The 23,996-nt window shown below is 56.4% G+C and overlaps 1 protein-coding gene across 4 annotated transcripts in view; it reads left to right on the plus strand.

The window, feature by feature from the left end:
• LOC144488534 (uncharacterized) overlaps positions 1-23,996 on the plus strand; it is a 48,779-nt gene that overhangs the window by 18,860 nt on the left and 5,923 nt on the right. For 2 of the 4 annotated variants that reach the window (XM_078206589.1, XM_078206588.1), the window contains exons 4-16: positions 4,219-4,384; positions 6,341-6,577; positions 9,287-9,454; positions 10,149-10,316; positions 11,787-11,954; positions 13,601-13,768; positions 15,124-15,291; positions 16,615-16,782; positions 17,756-17,923; positions 19,221-19,388; positions 20,321-20,488; positions 21,880-22,047; positions 23,564-23,731. In XM_078206589.1, coding sequence (XP_078062715.1) covers positions 4,219-4,384; positions 6,341-6,577; positions 9,287-9,454; positions 10,149-10,316; positions 11,787-11,954; positions 13,601-13,768; positions 15,124-15,291; positions 16,615-16,782; positions 17,756-17,923; positions 19,221-19,388; positions 20,321-20,488; positions 21,880-22,047; positions 23,564-23,731 — 2,251 coding nt within the window. The remainder of the gene's footprint in view (positions 1-4,218; positions 4,385-6,340; positions 6,578-9,286; positions 9,455-10,148; positions 10,317-11,786; positions 11,955-13,600; positions 13,769-15,123; positions 15,292-16,614; positions 16,783-17,755; positions 17,924-19,220; positions 19,389-20,320; positions 20,489-21,879; positions 22,048-23,563; positions 23,732-23,996) is intronic. The other 2 variants (XM_078206592.1, XM_078206590.1) reach the window with 2 other exon arrangements.

Consider the following 23,996-nt stretch of genomic DNA (forward strand, 5'->3'; position numbering starts at 1 on the left):
GCACTCTGACCCTGCAGCGCACTCTGACCCTGCAGCGCACTCTGACCCTGCAGCGCACTCTGACCCTGCAGCGCACTCTGACGCTGCAGCGCACTCTGACACTGCAGTGCACTCTGACCCTGCAGCGCACTCTGACCCTGCAGTGCACTCTGACCCTGCAGTGCACCCTGATCCTGCACCGCACTATGACCCTGTGGCGAACTCTGACCCTGCAGTGCACTCTGACCCTGCAGTGCACTCTGACACTGCAGTGCACTCTGACCCTGCAGTGCACTCTGGCCCTGCAGCGCACTCTGACCCTGCAGCGCACTCTGACCCTGCAGTGGACTCTGACCCTGCAGCGCACTCTGACCCTGCAGTGCACTCTGACCCTGCAGTGCACTCTGACCCTGCAGCGCACTCTGACCCTGCAGCGCACTCTGACCCTGCAGCGCACTCTGACCCTGCAGCGCACTCTGACCCTGCAGCGCACTCTGACCCTGCAGCGCACTCTGACCCTGCAGCGCACTCTGACCCTGCAGCGCACTCTGACCCTGCAGTGCACTCTGACCCTGCAGCGCACTCTGACCCTGCAGTGCACTGTGACCCTGCAGTGCACTGTGACCCTGCAGTGCACTGTGACCCTGCAGTGCACTCTGACCCTGCAGTGCACTCTGACCCTGCAGCGCACTCTGACCCTGCAGCGCACTCTGACCCTGCAGCGCACTCTGACCTTGCAGTGCACTCTGACCCTGCAGTGCTCTCTGACCCTGCACTGCACTCTGACCCTGCAGCGCACTCTGACCCTGCACTGCATGCTGACCCTGCAGTGCACTCTGACCCTGCAGCACACTCTGACCCTGCAGTGCACTCTGACCCTGCAGCGGACTCTGACCCTGCAGCGCACTCTGACCCTGCAGCGCACTCTGACCCTGCAGCGCACTCTGACCCTGCAGTGCACTCTGACCTTGCAGTGCACTCTGACCCTGCAGTGCTCTCTGACCCTGCACTGCACTCTGACCCTGCAGCGCACTCTGACCCTGCAGCGCACTCTGACCCTGCAGCGCACTCTGACCCTGCAGCGCACTCTGATCCTGCAGCGCACAGTCTGCGAATCCTCCGCTGGTTAACTTCCTCTGTTAGTCGCGGCCTTATACAACACTGCCACCCAATGGTGATTAGCTGGATTTGCAGTGGGTGCTCCCACAATTTGACCTATTCGTCCCTGGTGGAGTCCAAGATTTGGGCGGGGGTGGGTGGGGAGAGACACAGGTTCAATTCCCACCGTGGCAGCCAATGGAATTTAAATTCAACGAATAAAATCTGGAATCCAGCACGAATCCTCGTAATGATGACCCATTGTCGATTGTCGGAAAAACCCACCTGGTTCCCTTTAGGGAAGGAAATCTGCCGTCCTTACCCCGGTCTGGCCTACATGTGACTCCAGACCCGACACACACACACACAGCAATGTGGTCGACTCTTCACTGCCCCCCTCTGACATGGTCCGAGCGAGAGACCCGCTCTTCAGGGGACAATTAAGGATGGCAACAAATGCTGAACTTGCCCCAGCGACTCCCCACACATCGTGTGAAAGAATGTTGTTTTTTACACTTCCTAATGATTTTTCCTCACTCTATTCTTGCGATCCCATTGATTCGCGATGTTATGACACTTCAAGCCAGCTGTAAGGGAGAGGTATCATCCTTTTAAAATGTGGCGTATGAACGGGACACGGGGGAGCGAAATGTGCAGGGCTGCGGAGGGGAGGGGGTGGGGGGGGCGGTGATTCACATTTGCTGGACTAATCTGCAGAGATCTAGCATTGCCACACCAGCCCAAAGGGCCTTCTCCAACACTGCAACTGCTCTGTCATGCGGAAGATTCCATTGGAAGATCGTTCCGCTGCCACCATGCTGTATATTGGTTGTGGCTAACTAGAGAGTAATCGCTGCATCGTGCTGTATATTCATAGAATCATACAATCCCAACAGTGCAGGAGGAGGCCATTCGGCCCCTCGGGTCTGCACCGACCACAATCCCACCCAGGCCCTATTCCCATCACCCCACATGCTTACCCTACTAAACACGGTGGCACAGTGGTTAGCACTGCTGCCTCACAGCGCCAGGGACCCGGGTTCGATTCCCGGCTCGGGTCACTGTCTGTGTGGAGTCTGCACGTTCTCCCCGTGTCTGCGTGGGTTTCCTCCGGGTGCTCCGGTTTCCTCCCACAGCCTGAAAGAGGTTAGGTGGATTGGCCATGCTAAAATTGACCCTTCGTGTAACCCGAACAGACGCCGGAGGCGACTCGTAGATTTTCACAGTAACTTCATTGCAGCGTTAATGTAAGCCGACTTGTGACACTAATAAATAAAAAAAATAAAAACCTGCACATCTCTGGACACTAAGGGGCAATTTAGCACGGCCAATCCACCTAACGTACACATCTTTGGACACTAAGGGACAATTTAGCATGGCCAATCCACCTAACCTGCACATCTTTGGACACTAAGGGACAATTTAGCATGGCCAATCCACCTAACCTGCACATCTTTGGACACTCAGGGACAATTTAGCATGGCTAATCCCCCTAACCTGCACATCTTTGGACACTAAGGGACAATTTAGCATGGCCAATCCACCTAACGTACACATCTTTGGACACATATTGGTTGTGGCTAACTGGAAAGCAATTGCAACACTGTCACCGTGCTGTATATTCTTAGAGTCATACAATCGCTACAGTGCAGGAAATGGCCATTCGGCCCATCGAGCATGCGCTGACAACAATCCCACCCAGGCCCTATCCCCACAACCCCACATATTTCCTCCTGCAGTCCAAAGATGTGCAGGTTAGGTGAATTGGCCATGCTAAATTGTCCCTTAGTGTCCAAAGATGTGTAGGTTAGGTGGATTGGCCATGCTAAATTGTCCCTTAGTGTCCAAAGATGTGCAGGTTAGGGGGATTGGCCATGCTAAATTGCCCCTTAGTGTCCAAAGATGTTCAGGTTAGGTGGATTGGCCATGCTAAATTGTCCCTTAGTGTCCAAAGATGTGCAGGTTGGGTGGATTGGCCATGCTAAATTGCCCCTTAGTGTCCAAAGATGTGCGGGTTAGGGGGATTGGCCATGCTAAATTGTCCCTTAGTGTCCAAAGATGTGCAGGTTCGGTGGATTGGCCATGCTAAATTGTCCCTTAGTGTCCAAAGATGTGCAGGTTGGGTGGATTGGCCATGCTAAATTGTCCCTTAGTGTCCAAAGATGTGCAGGTTGGGTGGATTGGCCATGCTAAATTGCCCCTTAGTGTCCAAAGATATGCAAGTTAGGGGGATTGGCCATGCTAAATTGTCCCTTAGTGTCCAAAGATGTGCAGGTTGGGTGGATTGGCCATGCTAAATTGTCCCTTAGTGTCCAAAGATGTGCAGGTTGGGTGGATTGGCCATGCTAAATTGCCCCTTAGTGTCCAAAGATATGCAGGTTAGGGGGATTGGCCATGCTAAATTGTCCCTTAGTGTCCAAAGATGTGCAGGTTGGGTGGATTGGCCATGCTAAATTGTCCCTTTGTGTCCAAAGATGTGCAGGTTAGGTGGATTGGCCATGCTAAATTGTCCCTTAGTGTCCAAAGATGTGCAGGTTGGGTGGATTGGCCATGCTAAATTGTCCCTTAGTGTCCAAAGATGTGCAGGTTGGGTGGATTGGCCATGCTAAATTGCCCCTTAGTGTCCAAAGATATGCAGGTTAGGGGGATCAGCCATGCTAAATTGTCCCTTAGTGTCCAAAGATGTGCAGGTTGGGTGGATTGGCCATGCTAAATTGCCCCTTAGTGTCCAAAGATATGTGGGTTCGGGGAATTGGGGTTACGGGGATAGGTGACTAGGTTAGATGTCCTGTTGGAGAGTCAGTACAGGCTCGATGGGCTGAATGGCCTCCTTCTGCCTCATAGGGACTCTATGTTTCTATGACGGGTTGGGGGGGACTAAATTGTTTGCCAGCCTCCCTTTGGAGAAGGACGTGTCTGTCTCCTTCACCCTACAGTCACTGAGAGTGTGGGGGTTTGACACTTCCCCCCTCCGCCCACACATCCATGGGCCCATTACTGACCCTCCCACCTTCCCCCCTAAGTCCTCTTCACCCCAGCTCTCCGGGAGGCCTCTCTCGGACAGGAAAGGAAGGGGAGGGGGGGATCGAGATGAGGAATGGCCTGTTGTAAACGCGCTAACGGAACCGTTCTCTCCACCAGCGGAACTGACCGGTGCCGTCACTTCATCATCGAGCAGATGCCGGAGAAGCGTTACCGGATCCTCGGCGACCAACGGCTACACAAGAGTATTCCCGAGCTGCTGGAATTCTACAAGAGCTCTCCCATCTTACCGTTCATCGAATACCTAACAATAGCCTGCAATAAGGTAAGGGACACCGGAGCGGGAACAGGAGCGGGGTCTAACAAATGTTGCAAAGTACACACAGAGTCCCAGACAGAAACATTTGCATCCAAGGCCAAACAACTGGGTTTCTTTGGTAACAGGCTTCAGGCATTTGAATGTCTGAATTTTGCCCAATCAATTTAAAGCAGGCACTCGGCTACCAAGAACCTATAAGATTTGAGTTTGACGATGTTGAACAAAATTAGACCAATCCTGTTATAGGACAATTGATAGGTCATCACAGGTATAAGAGAGAGCACAAGAGGGAAAAAACAGGAGTTAACTACTGCCACCTCTCAAGACTCGAGAATGAGAGAGCAGCTCTCCACCCTGCCAGCTTCAGATATCTCTTAATAGAATTCTACAGCGCAGAAGGAGGCTATTCAGCCAATCGAGTCTGTACCAACCACAATCCTACCAAGGCCCTATCCCCATACACTTACCCTAGCTGGTCACCTGACACTAATGGACAACTTAGCATGGCCAATCCACCTAACCTACACATCTTTGGACACTAAGAGGCCATTTAGCATGGCCAATCCCCCTAACCCGCACATCTTTGGACACTAAGGGGCAATTTAGCATGGCCAATCCCCCTAACCCGCACATCTTTAGACACTAAGGGGCAATTTAGCATGGCCAATCCCCCTAACCCGCACATCTTTAGACACTAAGGGGCAATTTAGCATGGCCAATCCCCCTAACCTGCACATCTTTGGACACTAAAGGGCAATTTAGCATGGCCAATCTCCCTCACCTGCACATCTTTGGACACTAAGGGGCAATTTAGCATGGCCAATCCCCCTAACCTGAATATCTTTGGACACTAAGGGGCAATTTAGCACGGCCAATCCACCCAACCTGCACATCTTTAGACACTGAGGGGCAATTTAGCATTGCCAATCCCCCTAACCTACACATCTTTGGACACTAAAGGGCAATTTAGCATTGTCAATCCACCTAACCAACACATCTTTGGACACTAAAGGGCAACTGAGCATGACCAATCCACCTAACCTGCACATCTTTGGAACTAAGGGGCAATTTAGTATGGCCAATCCTCCTAATCCGCACGTCTTTGGACACTAAGGGGCAATTTAGCATGGCCAATCCACCTAACCTGCACATCTTTGGACACTAAGGGGCAATTTGGCATGGCCAATCCCTCTAATCTACGCACCCTAGGACACTAAGGGGCAATTTAGCATGGCCAATCCACCCTAACCCGCACATCTTTGGACTGTGGGAGGAAACCGGAGCACCCGGAGGAAACCCACGCAGACACGGGGAGAATGCGCAGACTCCACACAGACAGTGACCCGAGCCGGGAATCAAATGTGGGTCCCTGGCGCTGTGAGGCAGTTTGGCTAACCACTGTGCTACCGTGCCCGAAGAGAATTCACCACCTAACCAGCAAAGGGTACTAAATCAGAAAGAACAGACAGGCAGAGAAATCCACCGAGAAACTCCAGAAGGTCCGGAAAGACACAAAACCTGGTTGTATATATTGTTTGAGAGTGCCTAAATTCTAATTATTATTTTTTTGGGTGATGAATGATCCTTGTATTTATTTGAACAGCATTCCAGTGGAATCTTATTTTATTCGATGCGTTACTTGTTTAGTTAAAGCTCCCAGTTGGTTAAATTGATAAGTTGTTAAGTGTACATTTTTGACTGAGGGTCAGGTATTTGTGTTAGCTATCCACTAAACGTTACAGAAGGACAGTTCACACCTTCCCACACACTTTTGACAGATTACGAGGCGAGGGATTCCTCTATGGTTAGGATTCGGTGTTACGTCTTAAAGGGGAACCCCCTCCGCATTGTAACACAAAGCAGGGTTTGGAATGGAGGTTCAAGCCCCCAGGGTCGACAGTGAGATATGATACAAGGTGTGCGGTGATGGGATGTGCGGTTGAACCTTGTCCCTGTTCCCAGGTTCCGGATAAACATTACGAGGATATCGACAGGATCCGGAGACGGAAGATGAACGCCCGCGAGGCCGGTGAGGGAGGAGTCGCCGCCGGTGACATTCCCAACGTGCCGGAGGACGGAGCAGGATTGACCTGGTCACCGGGAACGCTGCTCCTTGACCCCAAGGCCACACATGACGCCCGTCCCTGGGCGGTGGAAGGGTCAGCAAAGGTCACAGCGGAGGAGGCCACCTATCAGGAGGTGAGGATCGACTGACGCTAAGCAATGAACACAATCCCCACCAATCAGGGAGCGGGAGGGACTGTTACCCCTGGAAACAGGAAGGGGCTCTGTCACTGGGTGTGAGAATCACTGTCCCATTTACTGGCATCACTGGGAGTCACTGGGAGACACCGGGTATCACTGGGAGACACTGGCAGTCTCTCAGAGTCATTGGGAGTCACTCAGAGACACTGGGAGTCACTGGGAGATACTGGGAACCACTGGGAGACACTGGGAATTCACTGGGAGTCACTGCGAGACACTGGGTATCACTGGGAGACACTGGATGTCACTGGGAGACACGAGGACTCACTGGTAGTCACTCAGAGTCATTAGGAGTCACTGGCAGTCACTCAGAGACACTGGGAGTCACTGGGAGACACTGAGAACCACTGGGAGACACTGGGAATTCACTGGGAGTCACTGCGAGACACTGGGAGTCATTGGCAGTCACTCAGAGTCAATGGGAGTCACTGGGAGTCACTTAGAGACACTGGGAGACACTGGGAGACAGTGGGAGACACTGGATGTCACTGGGAGACACTGGATGTCACTGGGAGACTCTGGATGTCACTGGGAGACACTGGATGTCACTGGGAGACACTGGGAATCATTGGCAGTCACTCAGAGTCATTGGGGATCACTGGAAGTCATTCAGAGACGCTGGGAGTCACCGGGAGACACTGGGAGTCACTGGGTGTCACTGGGAGACACTGGGAGTCACTGGGTGTCACTGGGAGACACTGGGAGTCATTGGGTGACACTGGATGTCTCTCTGAGAAACTGAGTTTCACTGGGTGTCTCTGGCAGTCACTGGATGTCATTGGGAGTCACTGAAAGTTACTGGGACTCACTGGATGTCCTTGAGTAATGGGATGTCACTGGAAGAGTGTTACAAAACGGGGGTATTTAATTTGACCGCTCCTAATTCCTCCTCTCACCATCCGGGTGTAAACAGAAACCTGTGTTTGATTTGTTTGCCCCTTTCTAAGCGATGACCAATTTCCCAACCCCTCGGCTTTGGTGTGATTCATTCATTTAAGAATTGAGGGCGCGGCGGCAGGGTCCTTTGTCCTAGCAGACCGCTGTTGGCCAAACTGGATTATGAAATGCAAATGACCTTTTTATAGTTCTCATTGAATGTGATCTGTGCAGCTCCCATGGGGGTTGGTGGGGAGCATTGTTAGTGGCTCTTCAGAGATAATGAGTATCTGTGCGGGGAGAATGTGGGTCTCTCCCACGGGGGGAGTGGGGGAGAATGTGGGAGTGAGGGAGAATGCGGGACTCGCTACCACGGGGGAGTGGGGGAGAATGTGGGACTCGCTCCCACGGGGGGAGTGGGGGTGAATGTGGGACTCGCTCCCACGGGGGGAGTGGGGGAGAATGTGGGGCTCACTCCCACGGGGGGAGTGGGGGAGAATGTGGGACTCGCTCCCACGGGGGGGAGTGGGGGAGAATGTGGGACTCACTCCCACGGGAGGAGTGGGGGAGAATGTGGGGCTCACTCACACGGGGGAAGTGGGGGAGAATGTGGGACTCGTTCCCACGGGGGGAGTGGGGGAGAATGTGGGGCTCGCTCCCACGGGGGAAGTGGGGGGAGAATGTGGGACTCGCTCCCACGGGGGGAGAATGTGGGACACGCTCCCACGGGCGGAGTGGGGGAGAATGTGGGACTCGCTCCCACGGGGGGAGTGGGGGAGAATGTGGGGCTCGCTCCCACGGGGGGAGTGGGGGAGAATGTGGGGCTCGCTCCCACGGGGGGAGTGGGGGAGAATGTGGGACTCGCTCCCACGGGGGAAGTGGGGGGAGAATGTGGGACTCGCTCCCACGGGGGGAGAATGTGGGACTCGCTCCCACAGGGGAGTGGGGGGAGAATGTGGGGCTCGCTCCCACGGGGGGCGTGGGGGAGAATGTGGGAACTCGCTCCCACGGGGGATGTGGGGGAGAATGTGGGACTCACTCCCACGGGGGGAGTGGGGGAGAATGTGGGACTCGCACCCACGGGGGAAGTGGGGGGAGAATGTGGGACTCGCTCCCATGGGGGGAGAATGTGGGACTCGCTCCCACAGGGGAGAGGGGGGAGAATGTGGGGCTCGCTCCCACGGGGGGAGTGGGGGAGAATGTGGGACTCGCTCCCACGGGGGGAGTGGGGGAGAATGTGGGACTCGCTCCCACGGGGGGAGTGGGGGAGAATGTGGGACTCGCTCCCACGGGGGGAGTGGGGGAGAATGTGGGACTCGCTCCCACGGGGGGGAGTGGGGGAGAATGTGGGACTCGCTCCCACGGGGGGAGAATGTGGGACTCGCTCCCACAGGGGAGTGGGGGGAGAATGTGGGGCTCGCTCCCACGGGGGGAGTGGGGGAGAATGTGGGACTCGCTCCCACGGAGGGAGTGGGGGAGAATGTGGGACTCGCTCCCACGGGGGGAGTGGGGGGAGAATGTGGGGCTCGCTCCCACGGGGGGAGTGGGGGAGAATGTGGGACTCACTCCCACGGGGGGAGTGGGGGGAGAATGTGGGACTCACTCCCAAGGGAAGAGTGGGTGAGTATGTGAGAAGAAGGAGATGGAGGGAGGGTGGGATGTGGTTCGTGTGGTACAGGAACACCAGCACAGAGCAGAGAGGCCGAATGGCCTGTCTCAGGGATGTAGACTTGGTGATGTGCGGTTGAACCTTCTCCCTCTTCCCAGGTTCCGGATAAACATTACCAGGATATCGACAGGATCTGGAGACGGAAGATGAACGCCCGCGAGGCCGGTGGAGGAGGAGTCACTGCCGGTGACATTCCCAACGTGCCGGAGGATGGAGCAGGATTGACCTGGTCACCGGGAACGCCGCCCTTTGACCCTAGGACAGAGGTGTGTGTCACATGACTCTCCCAGCTCCACAAGGGATGTGTCCCCCTTGTCTGTGGCCCCGAGGGTGTTAAATGTCCCAACCATTAAGAATTGAGGGCGCGGTGGTGGGGTCCTCTGTCCTAGCAGCCCACTGTTGGCCAAACAGAGTTATGAAGTGCAAATGGCCTTTGTATAGTTCTCTGTGAATGTGATCTGTGCAGCTCAAGAGGGTTTGAGAGGGGGGGGGTGGTGGGGGTCGGACATTGTGAGTGGCTCTTCAGGGATAACGAGGTGTGAGTTTCTCTTTTGATTCTGGGGCACAGAACATAGATTCCACCACCTTAGGTTTGACATTATTAATGATCGCAATCAGCATATTTCTGTATATCTGATGAGCTAATTACACAAGGGGAGGTCATTGAGGGCCACCATGTATTAAATGTGCGACAGTCTCTAATAAATCTAATTGGGGGGCGGTTTTACCCAGAGACTGGGTAAGAGAATGTGGGACCCGCTCCCATGGTGGGAGTGGGGGAGAATGTGGGACTCACTCCCAAGGGAAGAGTGGGTGAGTATGTGAGATGAAGGAGATGGAGGGTGGGTGGGATGTGGTTCGTGTGGTGCAGGAACACCAGCACAGAGCAGATGGGCCGAATGGCCTAACTCGGGGCTGTAGACTGGGTGATGTGCGGTTGAACCTTGTCCCTGTTCCCAGGTTCCGGATAAACATTACGAGGATATCGACAGGATCCGGAGACGGAAGATGAACGCCCGCGAGGCCGGTGGGGGAGGAGTCGCTGCCGGTGACATTCCCAACGTGCCGGAGGATGGAGCAGGATTGACCTGGTCATCGGGAACGCCGCCCTTTGACCCTAGTGCAGAGGTGTGTGTCACATGACTCTCCCAGCTCCACATGGGATGTGTCCCCCTTGTCTATGTCCCCGAGGGTGTTAAATGCCCCAACCGTTAAGAATTGAGGGCGCGGTGGTGGGGTCCTTTGTCCTAGCAGACCACTGTTGGCCAACCTGAGTTATGAAGTGCAAATGGCCTTTGTATAGTTCTCTGTGAATGTGAGCTGTGCAGCTCAAGGGGGTTGTGGGGGGGTCTGACATTGTTAGTGACACTTCAGGGATAACGAGGTGGGAGTTTCAGTGCGGGTGGGTTGTTAGTGACACTTCAGGCACAACAAGGTGTGAGTTTCTCTTTTGTTTCTGGGGCACAGAACATAGATTCCACCACCTTAGGTTTGACATTATTAATGATCGCAATCAGCATATTTCTGTATATCTGATGAGCTAATTACACAAGGTGAGGTTATTGAGGGTCACCCTGCATTAAATATGCGACAGTCTCTAATAAATCAAATGGGGGGGAGGTTCACCCAGAGACTGGGGAAGAGAATGTGGGACTCCCTCCCACGGGGAGTGGGGGAGAATGTGGGACTTGCTCCCATGGGGGAGTGGGGGAGAATATGGGAATCGCTCCCATGGGGAAGGGGGAAGAATGTGGGACTGGCTCCCATGGGGGAGTGGGGGAGAATGTGGGACTTACTCCCATGGGGGGAGTGGGGGAGAATGTGGGACTCGCTCCCACAGGGGGAGTGGGGAGAATGTGGGACTCGCTCCCACGGGGGAGTGGGGGAGAATGTGGGACTCGCTCCCACGGGGGGAGTGGGGGAGAATGTGGGACTCGCTCCCACGGGGGGAGTGGGGGAGAATGTGGGACTCGCTCCCGCAGGGGGAGTGGGGGAGTAAGGGGGACTCGCTCCCACGGGGGAGTGGGGGAGAATGGGGGACTCGCTCCCACGGGGGAGTGGGGGAGAATGGGGGACTCGCTCCCACGGGGGAGTGGGGGAGAATGTGGGACTCGCTCCCACGGGGGAATGGGGGAGAATGTGGGACTCGCTCCCAAGGGGGAATGGGGGAGAATGTGGGACTTGCTCCAGAAGGGGAGTGGGGGATGAATGTGGGACTCGCTCCCAAGAAAAGAGTGGGTGAGAATGTGGGACTCGCTCCCACGGGGGAATGGGGGAGAATCTGGGAGTTGCTCCAGGGTGGGAGTGGGGGATGAATGTGGGACTCGCACCCACGGGGGAGTGGGGGGTGAATCTGGGACTCACTCCCACGGGGTAATGGGTGAGAATGTGGGACTCGCTACCATGGGGGAATGGGTGAGAATGTGGGACTCGCTCCCAAGGGAAGAGTGGGTGAGTATGTGAGATGAAGGAGATGGAGGGAGGGTGGGATGTGGTTCATGTGGTGCAGGAACACCAGCACAGAGCAGAGGGGCTGAATGGCCTGTCTCGGGGCTGTAGACTTGGTGATGTGCGGTTGAACCTTGTCCCTGTTCCCAGGTTCCGGAAACACATTACCAGGATATCGACAAGATCCGGAGACGGAAGATGAACGCCCGCGAGGCCGGTGGGGGAGGAGTCGCCGCCGGTGACATTCCCAACGTGCCGGAGGACGGAGCAGGATTGACCTGGTCACCGGGAACGCCGCCCTTTGACCCTAGGGCAGAGGTGTGTGTCACATGACTCTCCCAGCTCCACATGGGATGTGTCCCCCTTGTCTATGTCCCCGAGGGTGTTAAATGCCCCAACCATTAAGAATTGAGGGCGCGGTGGTGGGGTCCTTTGTCCTAGCAGACCACTGTTGGTCAACCTGAGTTATGAAGTGCAAATGGCCTTTGTATAGTTCTCTGTGAATGTGAGCTGTGCAGCTCAAGGGGGTTGTGGGGGGGTCTGACATTGTTAGTGACACTTCAGGGATAACAAGGTGGGAGTTTCAGTGCGGGTGGGTTGTTAGTGACACTTCAGGGACAACAAGGTACGAGTTTCTCTTTTGTTTCTGGGGCACAGAACATAGATTCCACCACCTTAGGTTTGACATTATTAATGATCGCAATCAGCATATTTCTGTATATCTGATCAGATAATTACACAAGGTGAGGTTATTGAGGGTCACCCTGCATTAAATATGCGACAGTCTCTAATAAATCAAATGGGGGGGGAGGTTTACCCAGAGACTGGGGAAGAGAATGTGGGACTCCCTCCCACTAGGAGTGGGGGAGAATGTGGGACTTGCTCCCATGGGGGAGTGGGGGAGAATGTGGGACTTGCTCCCATGGGGAATGGGGAAGAATGTGGGACTGGCTCCCATGGGGGAGTGGGGGAGAATATGGGAATCGCTCCCATGGGGAATGGGGAAGAATGTGGGACTGGCTCCCATGGGGGAGTGGGGGAGAATGTGGGACTTGCTCCCACAGGGGGAGTGGGGAGAATGTGGGACTCGCTCCCACGGGGGAGTGGGGGAGAATGTGGGACTCATTCCCACCGGGGAGTGGGGGAGAATGTGGGACTCGCTCCTATGGGGGATGGGGAAGAATGTGGTACTGGCTCCCATGAGGGAGTAGGGGAGAATGTGGGACTCGCTCCCACGGGGGAGTGGGGGAGAATGTGGGACTCGCTCCCACGGGGGGAGTGGGGGAGAATGTGGGACTCGCTCCCACGGGGGGAGTGGGGGAGTAAGGGGGACACGCTCCCACGGGGGAGTGGGGGAGAATGTGGGACTTGCTCCAGAGGGGGAGTGGGGGATGAATGTGGGACTCGCTCCCAAGGAAAGAGTGGGTGAGAATGTGGGACTGGCTCCCATGGGGGAGTGGGGGAGAATGTGGGACTCGCTCCCACGGGGGAATGCGGGAGAATCTGGGACTCGCTCCCAAGGGGGAATGGGGGAGAATGTGGGACTTGCTCCAGAGGGGGAGTGGGGGATGAATGTGGGACTCGCTCCCAAGGAAAGAGTGGGTGAGAATGTGGGACTCGCTCCCACGGGGGAATGGGGGAGAATGTGGGACTTGCTCCAGGGTGGGAGTGGGGGATGAATGTGGGACTCGCTCCCACGGGGCAGTGGGGGGTGAATCTGGGACTCACTCCCACAGGGAGAGTGGGGGGAGAATGTGGGACTCGCTCCCACGGGGGAATGGGTGAGAATGTGGGACTCGCTCCCAAGGGAAGAGTGGGTGAGTATGTGAGATGAAGGAGATGGAGGGAGGGTGGGATGTGGTTCATGTGGTGCAGGAACACCAGCACAGAGCAGAGGGGCTGAATGGCCTGTCTCGGGGATGTAGACTTGGTGATGTGCGGTTGAACCTTGTCCCTGTTCCCAGGTTCCGGAAACACATTACGAGGATATCGACAAGATCCGGAGACGGAAGATGAATGCCCACGAGGCCGGTGGGGGAGGAGTCACTGCCGGTGACATTCCCAATGTGTCAGAGGATGGAGCAGGATTGACCTGGTCACCAGGAACGCCGCCCTTTGACCCGAGGACAGAGGTGTGTGTCACATGACTCTCCCAGCTCCACAAGGGATGTGTCCCCCTTGGCGGTGTCCCCGAGAGTGTTAAATGCCCCAACCATTAAGAATTGAGGGCGCGGTGGTGGGGTCCTTTGTCCTAGCAGCCCACTGTTGGCCAACCTGAGTTATGAAGTGTAAATGGCCTTTGTATAGTTCTCTGTGAATGTGATCTGTGCAGCTCAAGGGGGTTGTGGGGGGGGGGGGGGTCTGACATTGTTTGTGACACTTGAGGGATAACGAGGTGGGAGTTTCCCTTTTGTTTCTGGGGCACAGAACATAGATTCCGCCATTTTAGATTTGACATTATTAATGATCGCAATCAGCATATTTCTGTATATCTGATTAGCTAATTACACAAGGGGAGGTCATTGAGGGTCACCCTGCATTAAATATGCGACAGTCTCTAATAAATCCAATTGGGGCGGTTCAGGAGAAACGCGTGCACCCAGAGACTTGGGGGAGAATGTGGGACTCGCTCCCACGGGGGGAGTGGGGGAGAATGTGGGACTCGCTCCCATGGGGGGAGTGGGGGAGAATGTGGGACTCGCTCCCATGGGGGGAGTGGGGGAGAATGTGGGACTCGCTCCCACGGGGGAGTGGGGGAGAATGTGGGACTCGCTCCCATGGGGAGTGGGGGATAATGTGGGACTCGCTCCCATGGGGAGTGGGGGAGAATGTGGGACTCGCTCCCACAGGGGAGTCGGGGAGAATGTGGGACTCGCTCCCATGGGGAGTGGGGGATAATGTGGGACTCGCTCCCATGGGGAGTGGGGGAGAATGTGGGACTCGCTCCCATGGGGAGTGGGGGATAATGTGGGACTCGCTCCCATGGGGAGTGGGGGAGAATGTGGGACTCGCTCCCATGTGGAGTGGGGGAGAATGTGGACTCACCCCCACAGGGAACTGGGGGAGAATGTGGGACTCACTCCCATGGGGGAGTGGGAGAGAATGTGGGACTCGCTCCACAGGGGGAATGGGGGAGAATGTGGGACTCGCTCCCACGGGGAGTGGGGGAGTAAGGGGGACTCGGTCCCACGGGGAGTTGGGGAGAATATGGGACTCGCTCCCACCAGTGTGTGGGGGAGAATGTGGGACTCGCTCCCACGGGGGAATGGGTGAGAATGTGGGACTTGCTCCCACAGTGAAGTGGGGGAGAATGTGGGACTCGCTCCCAAGGGAAGAGTGGGTGAGTGTGTGAGATGAAGGAAATGGAGGGAGGGTGGGATGTGGTTCGTGTGGTGCAGGAACACCAGCACAGAGCAGAGGGGTCGAATGGCCTGTCTCGGGGATGTAGACTTGGTGATGTGCGGTTGAACCTTCTCCCTCTTCCCAGGTTCCGGATAAGCATTACGAGGATATCGACAGGATCCGGAGACGGAAGATGAACGCCCGCGAGGCCGGTGGAGGAGGAGTCGCCGCCGGTGACATTCCCAACGTGCCGGAGGATGGAGCAGGATTGACCTGGTCACCAGGAACGCCGCCCTTTGACCCTAGGACAGAGGTGTGTGTCACATGATGCTCCCGGCTCCACAAGGGATGGTACCCCTTGGCGGTGTCCCCGAGGGTGTTAAATGCCCCAACCATTAAGAATTGAGGGCACAGTGGTGGGGTCCTTTGTCCTAGCAGACCACTGTTGGCCAACCTGAGTTATGAAGTGTAAATGACCTTTGTATAGTTCTCTGTGAATGAGATCTGTGCAGCTCAAGGGGGTTGTGGGGGGGTCTGACATTGTTAGAGACACTTCAGGGATAACGAGGTGGGAGTTTCCCTTTTGTTTCTGGGGCACAGAACATAGATTCCGCCATCTTAGATTTGATATTATTAATGATCGCAATCAGCATATTTCTGTATATCTGATCAGATAATTACACAAGGTGAGGTCATTGAGGGTCACGCTGCATTAAATATGTGACACTCTCTAATAAATCCAATCGGGGCAGTTCAGGAGAAACGCGTGCACCCAGAGACTTGGATGAGAATGTGGGACTCGCTCCCACGGGGGAGTGGGGGAGAATGTGGGACTCGCTCCCACGGGGGGAGTGGGGGAGAATGTGGGACTCGCTCCCATGGGGGGAGTGGGGGAGAATGTGGGACTCGCTCCCATGGGGGAGTGGGGGAGAATGTGGGACTTGCTCCCATGGGGGAGTGGGGGAGAATGTGGGACTTGCTCCCATGGGGAGTGGGGGAGAATGTGGGACTCACTCCTATGGGGGAGTGGGGGAGAATGTGGGATTTGCTCCGCAGGGGGAGTGGGGGAGAATGTGGGACTCGCTCCCACAGGGAGTGGGGGAGCATGTGGGACTCGTTCCCAAGGTGGAATGGGGGAGAATGTGGGACTTGCTCCAGGGGGGGAGTGGGGGCGAGTGTGGGACTCGCACCCACGGGGAGAGTGGGGGAGAATGTGGGACTCGCTCCCTTGGGGGAGTGGGGGAGAATTTGGGGCTCACTCCCCACGGGGGAGTGGGGGAGAATGTGGGACTCACTCCCACAGGGAGTGGGGGAGAATGTGGGGCTCGCTCCCATGGGGGGAGTGGGGAAGAATGTGGGACTCGCTCCCAAGGGGGAGTGGGGGAGAATGTGGGACTCGCTCCCACAGGGAGAGTGGGGGGAGAATGTGGGACTCGCTCCCACGGGGGAATGGGTGAGAATGTGGGACTCGCTCCCAAGGGAAGAGTGGGTGAGTATGTGAGATGAAGGAGATGGAGGGAGGGTGGGATGTGGTTCGTGTGGTACAGGAACACCAGCACAGAGCAGAGGGGCCGAATGGCCTGTCTTGGGGCCGTAGACTTGGTGATGTGCGGTTGAACCTTCTCCCTGTTCCCAGGTTCCGGAAACACATTACGAGGCTATCGACAAGATCCGGAGACGGAAGATGAATGCCCACGAGGCCGGTGGGGGAGGAGTCACTGCCGGTGACATTCCCAATGTGTCGGAGGATGGAGCAGGATTGACCTGGTCACCGGGAACGCCGCCCTTTGACCCGAGGACAGAGGTGTGTGTCACATGACTCTCCCAGCTCCACAAGGGATGTGTCCCCCTTGGCGGTGTCCCCAAGGGTGTTAAATGCCCCAACCGTTAAGAATTGAGGGCACGGTGGTGGGGTCCTTTGTCCTAGCAGACCACTGTTGGCCAACCTGAGTTATGAAGTGTAAATGACCTTTGTATAGTTCTCTGTGAATGTGATCTGTGCAGCTCAAGGGGGTTGTGGGGGGGTCTGATATTGGTAGAGACACTTCAGGGATAACGAGGTGTGAGTTTCTCTTTTGTTTCTGGGGCACAGAACATAGATTCCGCCATCTTAGATTTGACATTATTAATGATCGCAATCAGCATATTTCTGTATATCTGATCAGATAATTACACAAGGGGAGGTCATTGAGGGTCACCCTGCATTAAATATGTGACACTCTCCGATAAATCCAATCGGGGCGGTTCAGGAGAAACGCGTGCACCCAGAGACTTGGGGGAGAATATGGGACTCGCTCCCACAGGGGGAGTGGGGGAGAATATGGGACTCGCTCCCACGAGGAGTGGGGGAGAATGTGGGACTCACTCCCACGGGGGAGTGGGGGAGAATGTGGGACTCGCTCCCATGGGGGGAGTGGGGGAGAATGTGGGACTCGCTCCCACGGGGGAGTGGGGGAGAATGTGGGACTCGCTCCCATGGGGGGAGTGGGGGAGAATGTGGGACTCGCTCCCACGGGGGGAGTGGGGGAGAATGTGGGACTCGCTCCCACGAGGGACTAGGGGAGAATGTGGGACTCGCTCCCACGGGGAATGGGGGAAAATGTGAGACTCGCCCCCACGGGAATGGGGGTGAATGTGGGGTGAAGGTGATATGGAGAGGGGGTGTGGGAGGTGGTTCGTGCGGTGCAGGAACACCAGCACAGAGCAGAGGGGCCGAATGGCCTGTCTCGGGGCTGTAGACTTGGTGATGTGCGGTTGAACCTTCTCCCTCTTCCCAGGTTCCGGATAAACATTACGAGGATATCGACAGGATCCGGAGATGGAAGATGAACGCCCGCGAGGCCGGTGGGGGAGGAGTCGCTGCCGGTGACATTCCCAATGTGTCAGAGGATGGAGCAGGATTGACCTGGTCACCAGGAACGCCGCCCTTTGACCCTAGGACAGAGGTATGTGTCACATGACTCTCCCGGCTCCACAAGGGATGTGTCCCCCTTGGCGGTGTCCCCGAGGGTGTTAAATGCCCCAACCGTTAAGAATTGAGGGCGCGGTGGTGGGGTCCTTTGTCCTAGCAGCCTACTGTTGGCCAACCTGAGTTATGAAGTGTAAATGACCTTTGTATAGTTCTCTGTGAATGTGATCTGTGCAGCTCAAGGGGGTTGTGGGGGGGTCTGACATTGTTCGAGACACTTGAGGGATAACGAGGTGGGAGTTTCTCTTTTGTTTCTGGGGCACAGAACATAGATTCCGCCATTTTAGATTTGACATTATTAATGATCGCAATCAGCATATTTCTGTATATCTGATCAGATAATTACACAAGGGGAGGTCATTGAGGGTCACCCTGCATTAAATATGCGACAATCTCTAATAAATCCAATTGGGGGGGGTTCAGGAGAAACGTGTGCACCCATAGACTTGGGGGAGAATGTGGGACTCGCTCCCGCGGGGGGAGTGGGGGAGAATGTGGGATTTGCTCCGCAGGGGGAGTGGGGGAGAATGTGGGACTCGCTCCCACGGGGGCAGTGGGGGAGAATGTGGGACTCACTCTCACGGGGGAGTGGGGGAGAGAATGTGGGACTCGCTCCCAAGGTGGAATGGGGGCGAATGTGGGACTCGCTCCCACGTGGGAATGGGGGAGAGAATGTGGGACTCACTCCCACGTGGGAATGGGGGAGAGAATGTGGGACTCGCTCCCAAGGTGGAATGGGGGCGAATGTGGGACTCGCTCCCACGTGGGAGAGGGGGAGAATGTGGGACTCGCTCACACAGGGGGAGTGGGGGAGAATGTGGGACTCGCTCCCAAGGGGGAATGGGGGAGAATGTGGGACTTGCTCCAGGGGGGGAGTGGGTGAGAATGTGGGACTCGCTCCCACGGGGGAGTGGGGGAGAATGTGTGACTCGCTCCCAAGGGGGAATGGGGGCGAATGTGGGACTCGCTCCCAAGGGAAGAGTGGGTGAGAATGTGGGACTCGCTCCCATGGGGGGAGTGGGGGAGAATGTGGGACTCGCTCCCACGGGGGAGTGGGGGAGAATGTGTGACTCGCTCCCACGACGGAGTGGGGGAGAAAGTGGGACTCGCTCCCACGGGAAGAGTGGGTGAGTATGTGAGATGAAGGAGATGGAGGGAGTGTGGGAGGTGGTTCATGTGGTGCAGGAACACCAGCACAGAGCAGAGGGGCCGAATGGCCTGTCTTGGGGCCGTAGACTGGGTGATGTGCGGTTGAACCTTCTCCCTGTTCCCAGGTTCTGGATAAACATTACGAGGCTATCGACAAGATCCGGAGACGGAAGATGAACGCCCGCGAGGCCGGTGGGGGAGGAGTCACTGCCGGTGACATTCCCAATGTGTCGGGGGATGGAGCAGGATTTACCTGGTCACCGGGAATGCCGCCCTTCGACCCTAGGACAGAGGTGCATGTCACATGACTCTCTCAGCTCCACAAAGGATGTGTCCCCCTTGGCGGTGTCCCCGAGGGTGTTAAATGCCCCAACCATTAAGAATTGAGGGCACAGTGGTGGGGTCCTTTGTCCTAGCAGACCGCTGTTGGCCAACCTGAGTTATGAAGTGTAAATGACCTTTGTATAGTTCTCCGTGAATGTGATCTGTGCAGCTCAAGGGGGTTGTGGAGGGGTCTGACATTGTTAGTGGCTCTTCAGGGATAACGAGGTGTGAGTTTCTCTTTTGTTTCTGGGGCACAGAACATAGATTCCGCCATCTTAGATTTGACATTATTAATGATCGCAATCAGCATATTTCTGTATATCTGATTAGCTAATTACACAAGGGGAGGTCACTGAGGGTCACCCTGCATTAAATATGTGACCCTCTCTGATAAAACCAATCGGGGCGGTTCAGGAGAAACGCGTGCACCCAGAGACTTGGGGGAGAATGTGGGACTCGCTCCCACGAGGAGTGGGGGAGAATGTGGGACTCGCTCCCACGAGGAGTGGGGGAGAATGTAGGGCTCGCTCCCACGGGCGAGTGGGGGAGAATGTGGGACTCGCTCCCACGAGGGTGGGGGAGAATGTGGGACTCGCTCCCACGGGGGGACTGGGGGAGAATGTGGGATTCGCTCCCACGGGGGACTGGGGGAGACTGTGGGATTCGCTCCCACGGCGGACTGGGGGAGACTGTGGGACTCACTCTCACGGGGAATGGGGGAAAATGTGGGACTCGCCCCCACGGGAATGGGGGTGAATGTGGGGTGAAGTTGACATGGAGAGGGGGTGTGGGAGGTGGTTCGTGTGGTGCAGGAACACCAGCACAGAGCAGAGGGGCCGAATGGCCTGTCTCGGGGCTGTAGACTTGGTGATGTGCGTTTGAACCTTCTCCCTCTTCCCAGGTTCCGGATAAACATTACGAGGATATCGACAGGATCCGGAGATGCAAGATGAACGCCCGCGAGGCCGGTGGAGGAGGAGTCGCTGCCGGTGACATTCCCAACGTGCCGGAGGATGGAGCAGGATTGACCTGGTCACCAGGAACGCCGCCCTTTGACCCTAGGACAGAGGTATGTGTCACATGACTCTCCCGGCTCCACAAGGGATGTGTCCCCCTTGGCGGTGTCCCCGAGGGTGTTAAATGCCCCAACCGTTAAGAATTGAGGGCGCGGTGGTGGGGTCCTTTGTCCTAGCAGCCCACTGTTGGCCAACCTGAGTTATGAAGTGTAAATGACCTTTGTATAGTTCTCTGTGAATGTGATCTGTGCAGCTCAAGGGGGTTGTGGGGGGGTCTGCCATTGTTAGTGACACTTCAGGGATAACGAGGTGGGAGTTTCTCTTTTGTTTCTGGGGCACAGAACATAGATGCCGCCATTTTAGATTTGACATTATTAATGATCGCAATCAGCATATTTCTGTATATCTGATCAGATAATTACACAAGGGGAGGTCATTGAGGGTCACCCTGCATTAAATATGCGACAATCTCTAATAAATCCAATTGGGGCGGTTCAGGAGAAACGCGTGCACCCAGAGACTTGGGGGAGAATGTGGGACTCGCTCCCACGGGGGAGTGGGGGAGAATGTGGGACTCGCTCCCATGGGGGGAGTGGGGGAGAATGTGGGATTCGCTCCCATGGGGAGTGGGGGAGAATGTGGGACTCGCTCCCATGGGGGGAGTGGGGGAGAATGTGGGACTCGCTCCCATTGGGGGAGTGGGGGAGAATGTGGGACTCGCTCCCATGGGGGGAGTGGGGGAGAATGTGGGATTCGCTCCCATGGGGAGTGGGGGAGAATGTGGGACTCGCTCCCATGGGGGGAGTGGGGGAGAATGTGGGACTCGCTCCCATGGGGAGTGGGGGAGAATGTGGGACTCGCTCCCATGGGGGGAGTGGGGGAGAATGTGGGACTCGCTCCCATGGGGGGAGTGGGGGAGAATGTGGGATTCGCTCCCATGGGGAGTGGGGGAGAATGTGGGACTCGCTCCCATGGGGAGTGGGGGAGAATGTGGGACTCGCTCCCATGGGGAGTGGGGGAGAATGTGGGATTCGCTCCCATGGGGAGTGGGGGAGAACGTGGGACTCGCTCCCACGGGGAGTGGGGGAGGATGTGGGACTCGCTCCCATGGGGAGTGGGGGAGAATGTGGGACTCACTCCCATGGGGGAGTGGGGGAGAATGTGGGATTCGCTCCGCAGGGGGAGTGGGGGAGAATGTGGGACTCGCTCCCACGGGGGCAGTGGGGGAGAATGTGGGACTCGCTCCCATGCGGGAATGGGGGAGAGAATGTGGGACTCGCTCCCAAGAGAAGAGTGGGTGAGTATGTGAGATGAAGGAGATGGAGGGAGGGTGGGATGTGGTTCGTGTGGTGCAGGAATACCAGCACAGAACAGAGGGGCCGAATGGCCTGGCTCGGGGATGTAGACTTGGTGATGTGCGGTTGAACCTTCTCCCTCTTCCCAGGTTCCGGATAAACATTACGAGGATATCGACAGGATCCGGAGACGCAAGATGAACGCCCGCGAGGCCGGTGGAGGAGGAGTCGCCGCCGGTGACATTCCCAACGTGCCGGAGGATGGAGCAGGATTGACCTGGTCACCAGGAACGCCGCCCTTTGACCCTAGGACAGAGGTATGTGTCACATGACTCTCCCGGCTCCACAAGGGATGTGTCCCCCTTGGCGGTGTCCCCGAGGGTGTTAAATGCCCCAACCATTAAGAATTGAGGGCGCGGTGGTGGGGTCCTTTGTCCTAGCAGACCACTGTTGGCCAACCTGAGTTATGAAGTGCAAATGACCTTTGTATAGTTCTCTGTGAATGTGAGCTGTGCAGCTCAAGGGGGTTGTGGGGGCGTCTGACATTGTTAGTGGCTCTTCAGGGATAACGAGGTGGGAGTTTCTCTTTTGTTTCTGGGGCACAGAACATAGATTCCGCCATTTTAGATTTGACATTATTAATGATCGCAATCAGCATATTTCTGTATATCTGATTAGCTAATTACACAAGGGGAGGTCATTGAGGGTCACCCTGCATTAAATATGCGACAATCTCTAATAAATCCAATTGGGGGGGTTCAGGAGAAACGTGTGCACCCATAGACTTGGGGGAGAATGTGGGACTCGCTCCCATGGGGAGTGGGGGAGAATGTGGGGCTCACTCCCATGGGGAGTGGGGGAGAATGTGGGATTCGCTCCCATGGGGAGTGGGGGAGAATGTGGGACTCGGTCCCATGGGGGGAGTGGGGGAGAATGTGGGACTCGCTCCCATGGGGAGTGGGGGAGAATGTGGGATTCGCTCCCATGGGGAGTGGGGGAGAATGTGGGACTCGGTCCCATGGGGGGAATGGGGGAGAATGTGGGACTCGCTCCCATGGGGAGTGGGGGAGAATGTGGGACTCGCTCCCATGGGGAGTGGGGGAGAATGTGGGACTCGCTCCCATGGGGAGAATGTGGGACTCGCTCCCATGGGGAGTGGGGAGAATGTGGGACTCACACCCACGGGGAGTGGGGGAGAATGTGGGAATCGCTCCCACGGGGGAGTCGGGAGAATGTGGGACTCACACCCACGGGGAGTGGGGGAGAATGTGGGAATCGCTCCCATGGGGGTAATTGGGAAAATGTCAGACTCGCTCCCACGGGGGGAGTGGGGGAGAATGAGGGACCCATTCCCACGGGAGAGTGGGGGAGAATGTGGGACTCGCTCCCGCGGGGGGAGTGGAGGGAGAATGTGCGACTCGCTCCCCACGGGGGGAGTGGGGGAGAATGTGGGACTTGCTCCCACCGGGATTGGGGGAGAATGTGGGACCCGCTCCCACGGGGAGTCGGGGAGTAAGGGGGACTCGGTCCCATGGGGGAGTGGGGGAGAATGGGGGACTCGCTCCCACCAGGGGGTGGGGGTGAATGTGGGATTCACTACCATGTGGGAAGTGGGGGAGAATTAGGGTCTTGCTCCCATGGGGGGTGTGAAGAAGAATGTGGGACCCGCTCCCACGGGAAGAGTGGGTGAGTATGTGAGATGAAGGAGAGGGAGGGAGGGTGGGATGTGGTTCGTGTGGTGCAGGAACACCAGCACAGAGCAGAGGGGCCGAATGGCCTGTCTCGGGGCTGTAGACTTGGTGATGTGCGGTTGAACCTTGTCCCTGTTCCCAGGTTCCGGATAAGCATTACGAGGATATCGACAGGATCCGGAGACGGAAGATGAACGCCCGCGAGGCCGGTGGGGGAGGAGTCACTGCCGGTGACATTCCCAACGTGCCGGAGGACGGAGCAGGATTGACCTGGTCACTGGGAACACCGCCCTTCGACCCTAGGACAGAGGTGTGTGTCACATGACTCTCCTGGCTCCACAAGGGATGGTATCTCTTGGCGGTGTCCCCGAGGGTGTTAAATGCCCCAACCGTTAAGAATTGAGGGCACGGTGGTGGGGTCCTTTGTCCTAGCAGACCACTGTTGGCCAACCTGAGTTATGAAGTGTAAATGACCTTTGTATAGTTCTCTGTGACTGTGATCTGTGCAGCTCAAGGGGGTTGTCGGGGGGTCTGACATTGTTAGTGGCTCTTGAGGGATAACGAGGTGGGAGTTT

The sequence above is a fragment of the Mustelus asterias genome, unplaced genomic scaffold (assembly GCF_964213995.1).
Source record: "Mustelus asterias unplaced genomic scaffold, sMusAst1.hap1.1 HAP1_SCAFFOLD_1640, whole genome shotgun sequence".
NCBI classification, from domain to species: Eukaryota; Metazoa; Chordata; class Chondrichthyes; order Carcharhiniformes; family Triakidae; genus Mustelus; species Mustelus asterias.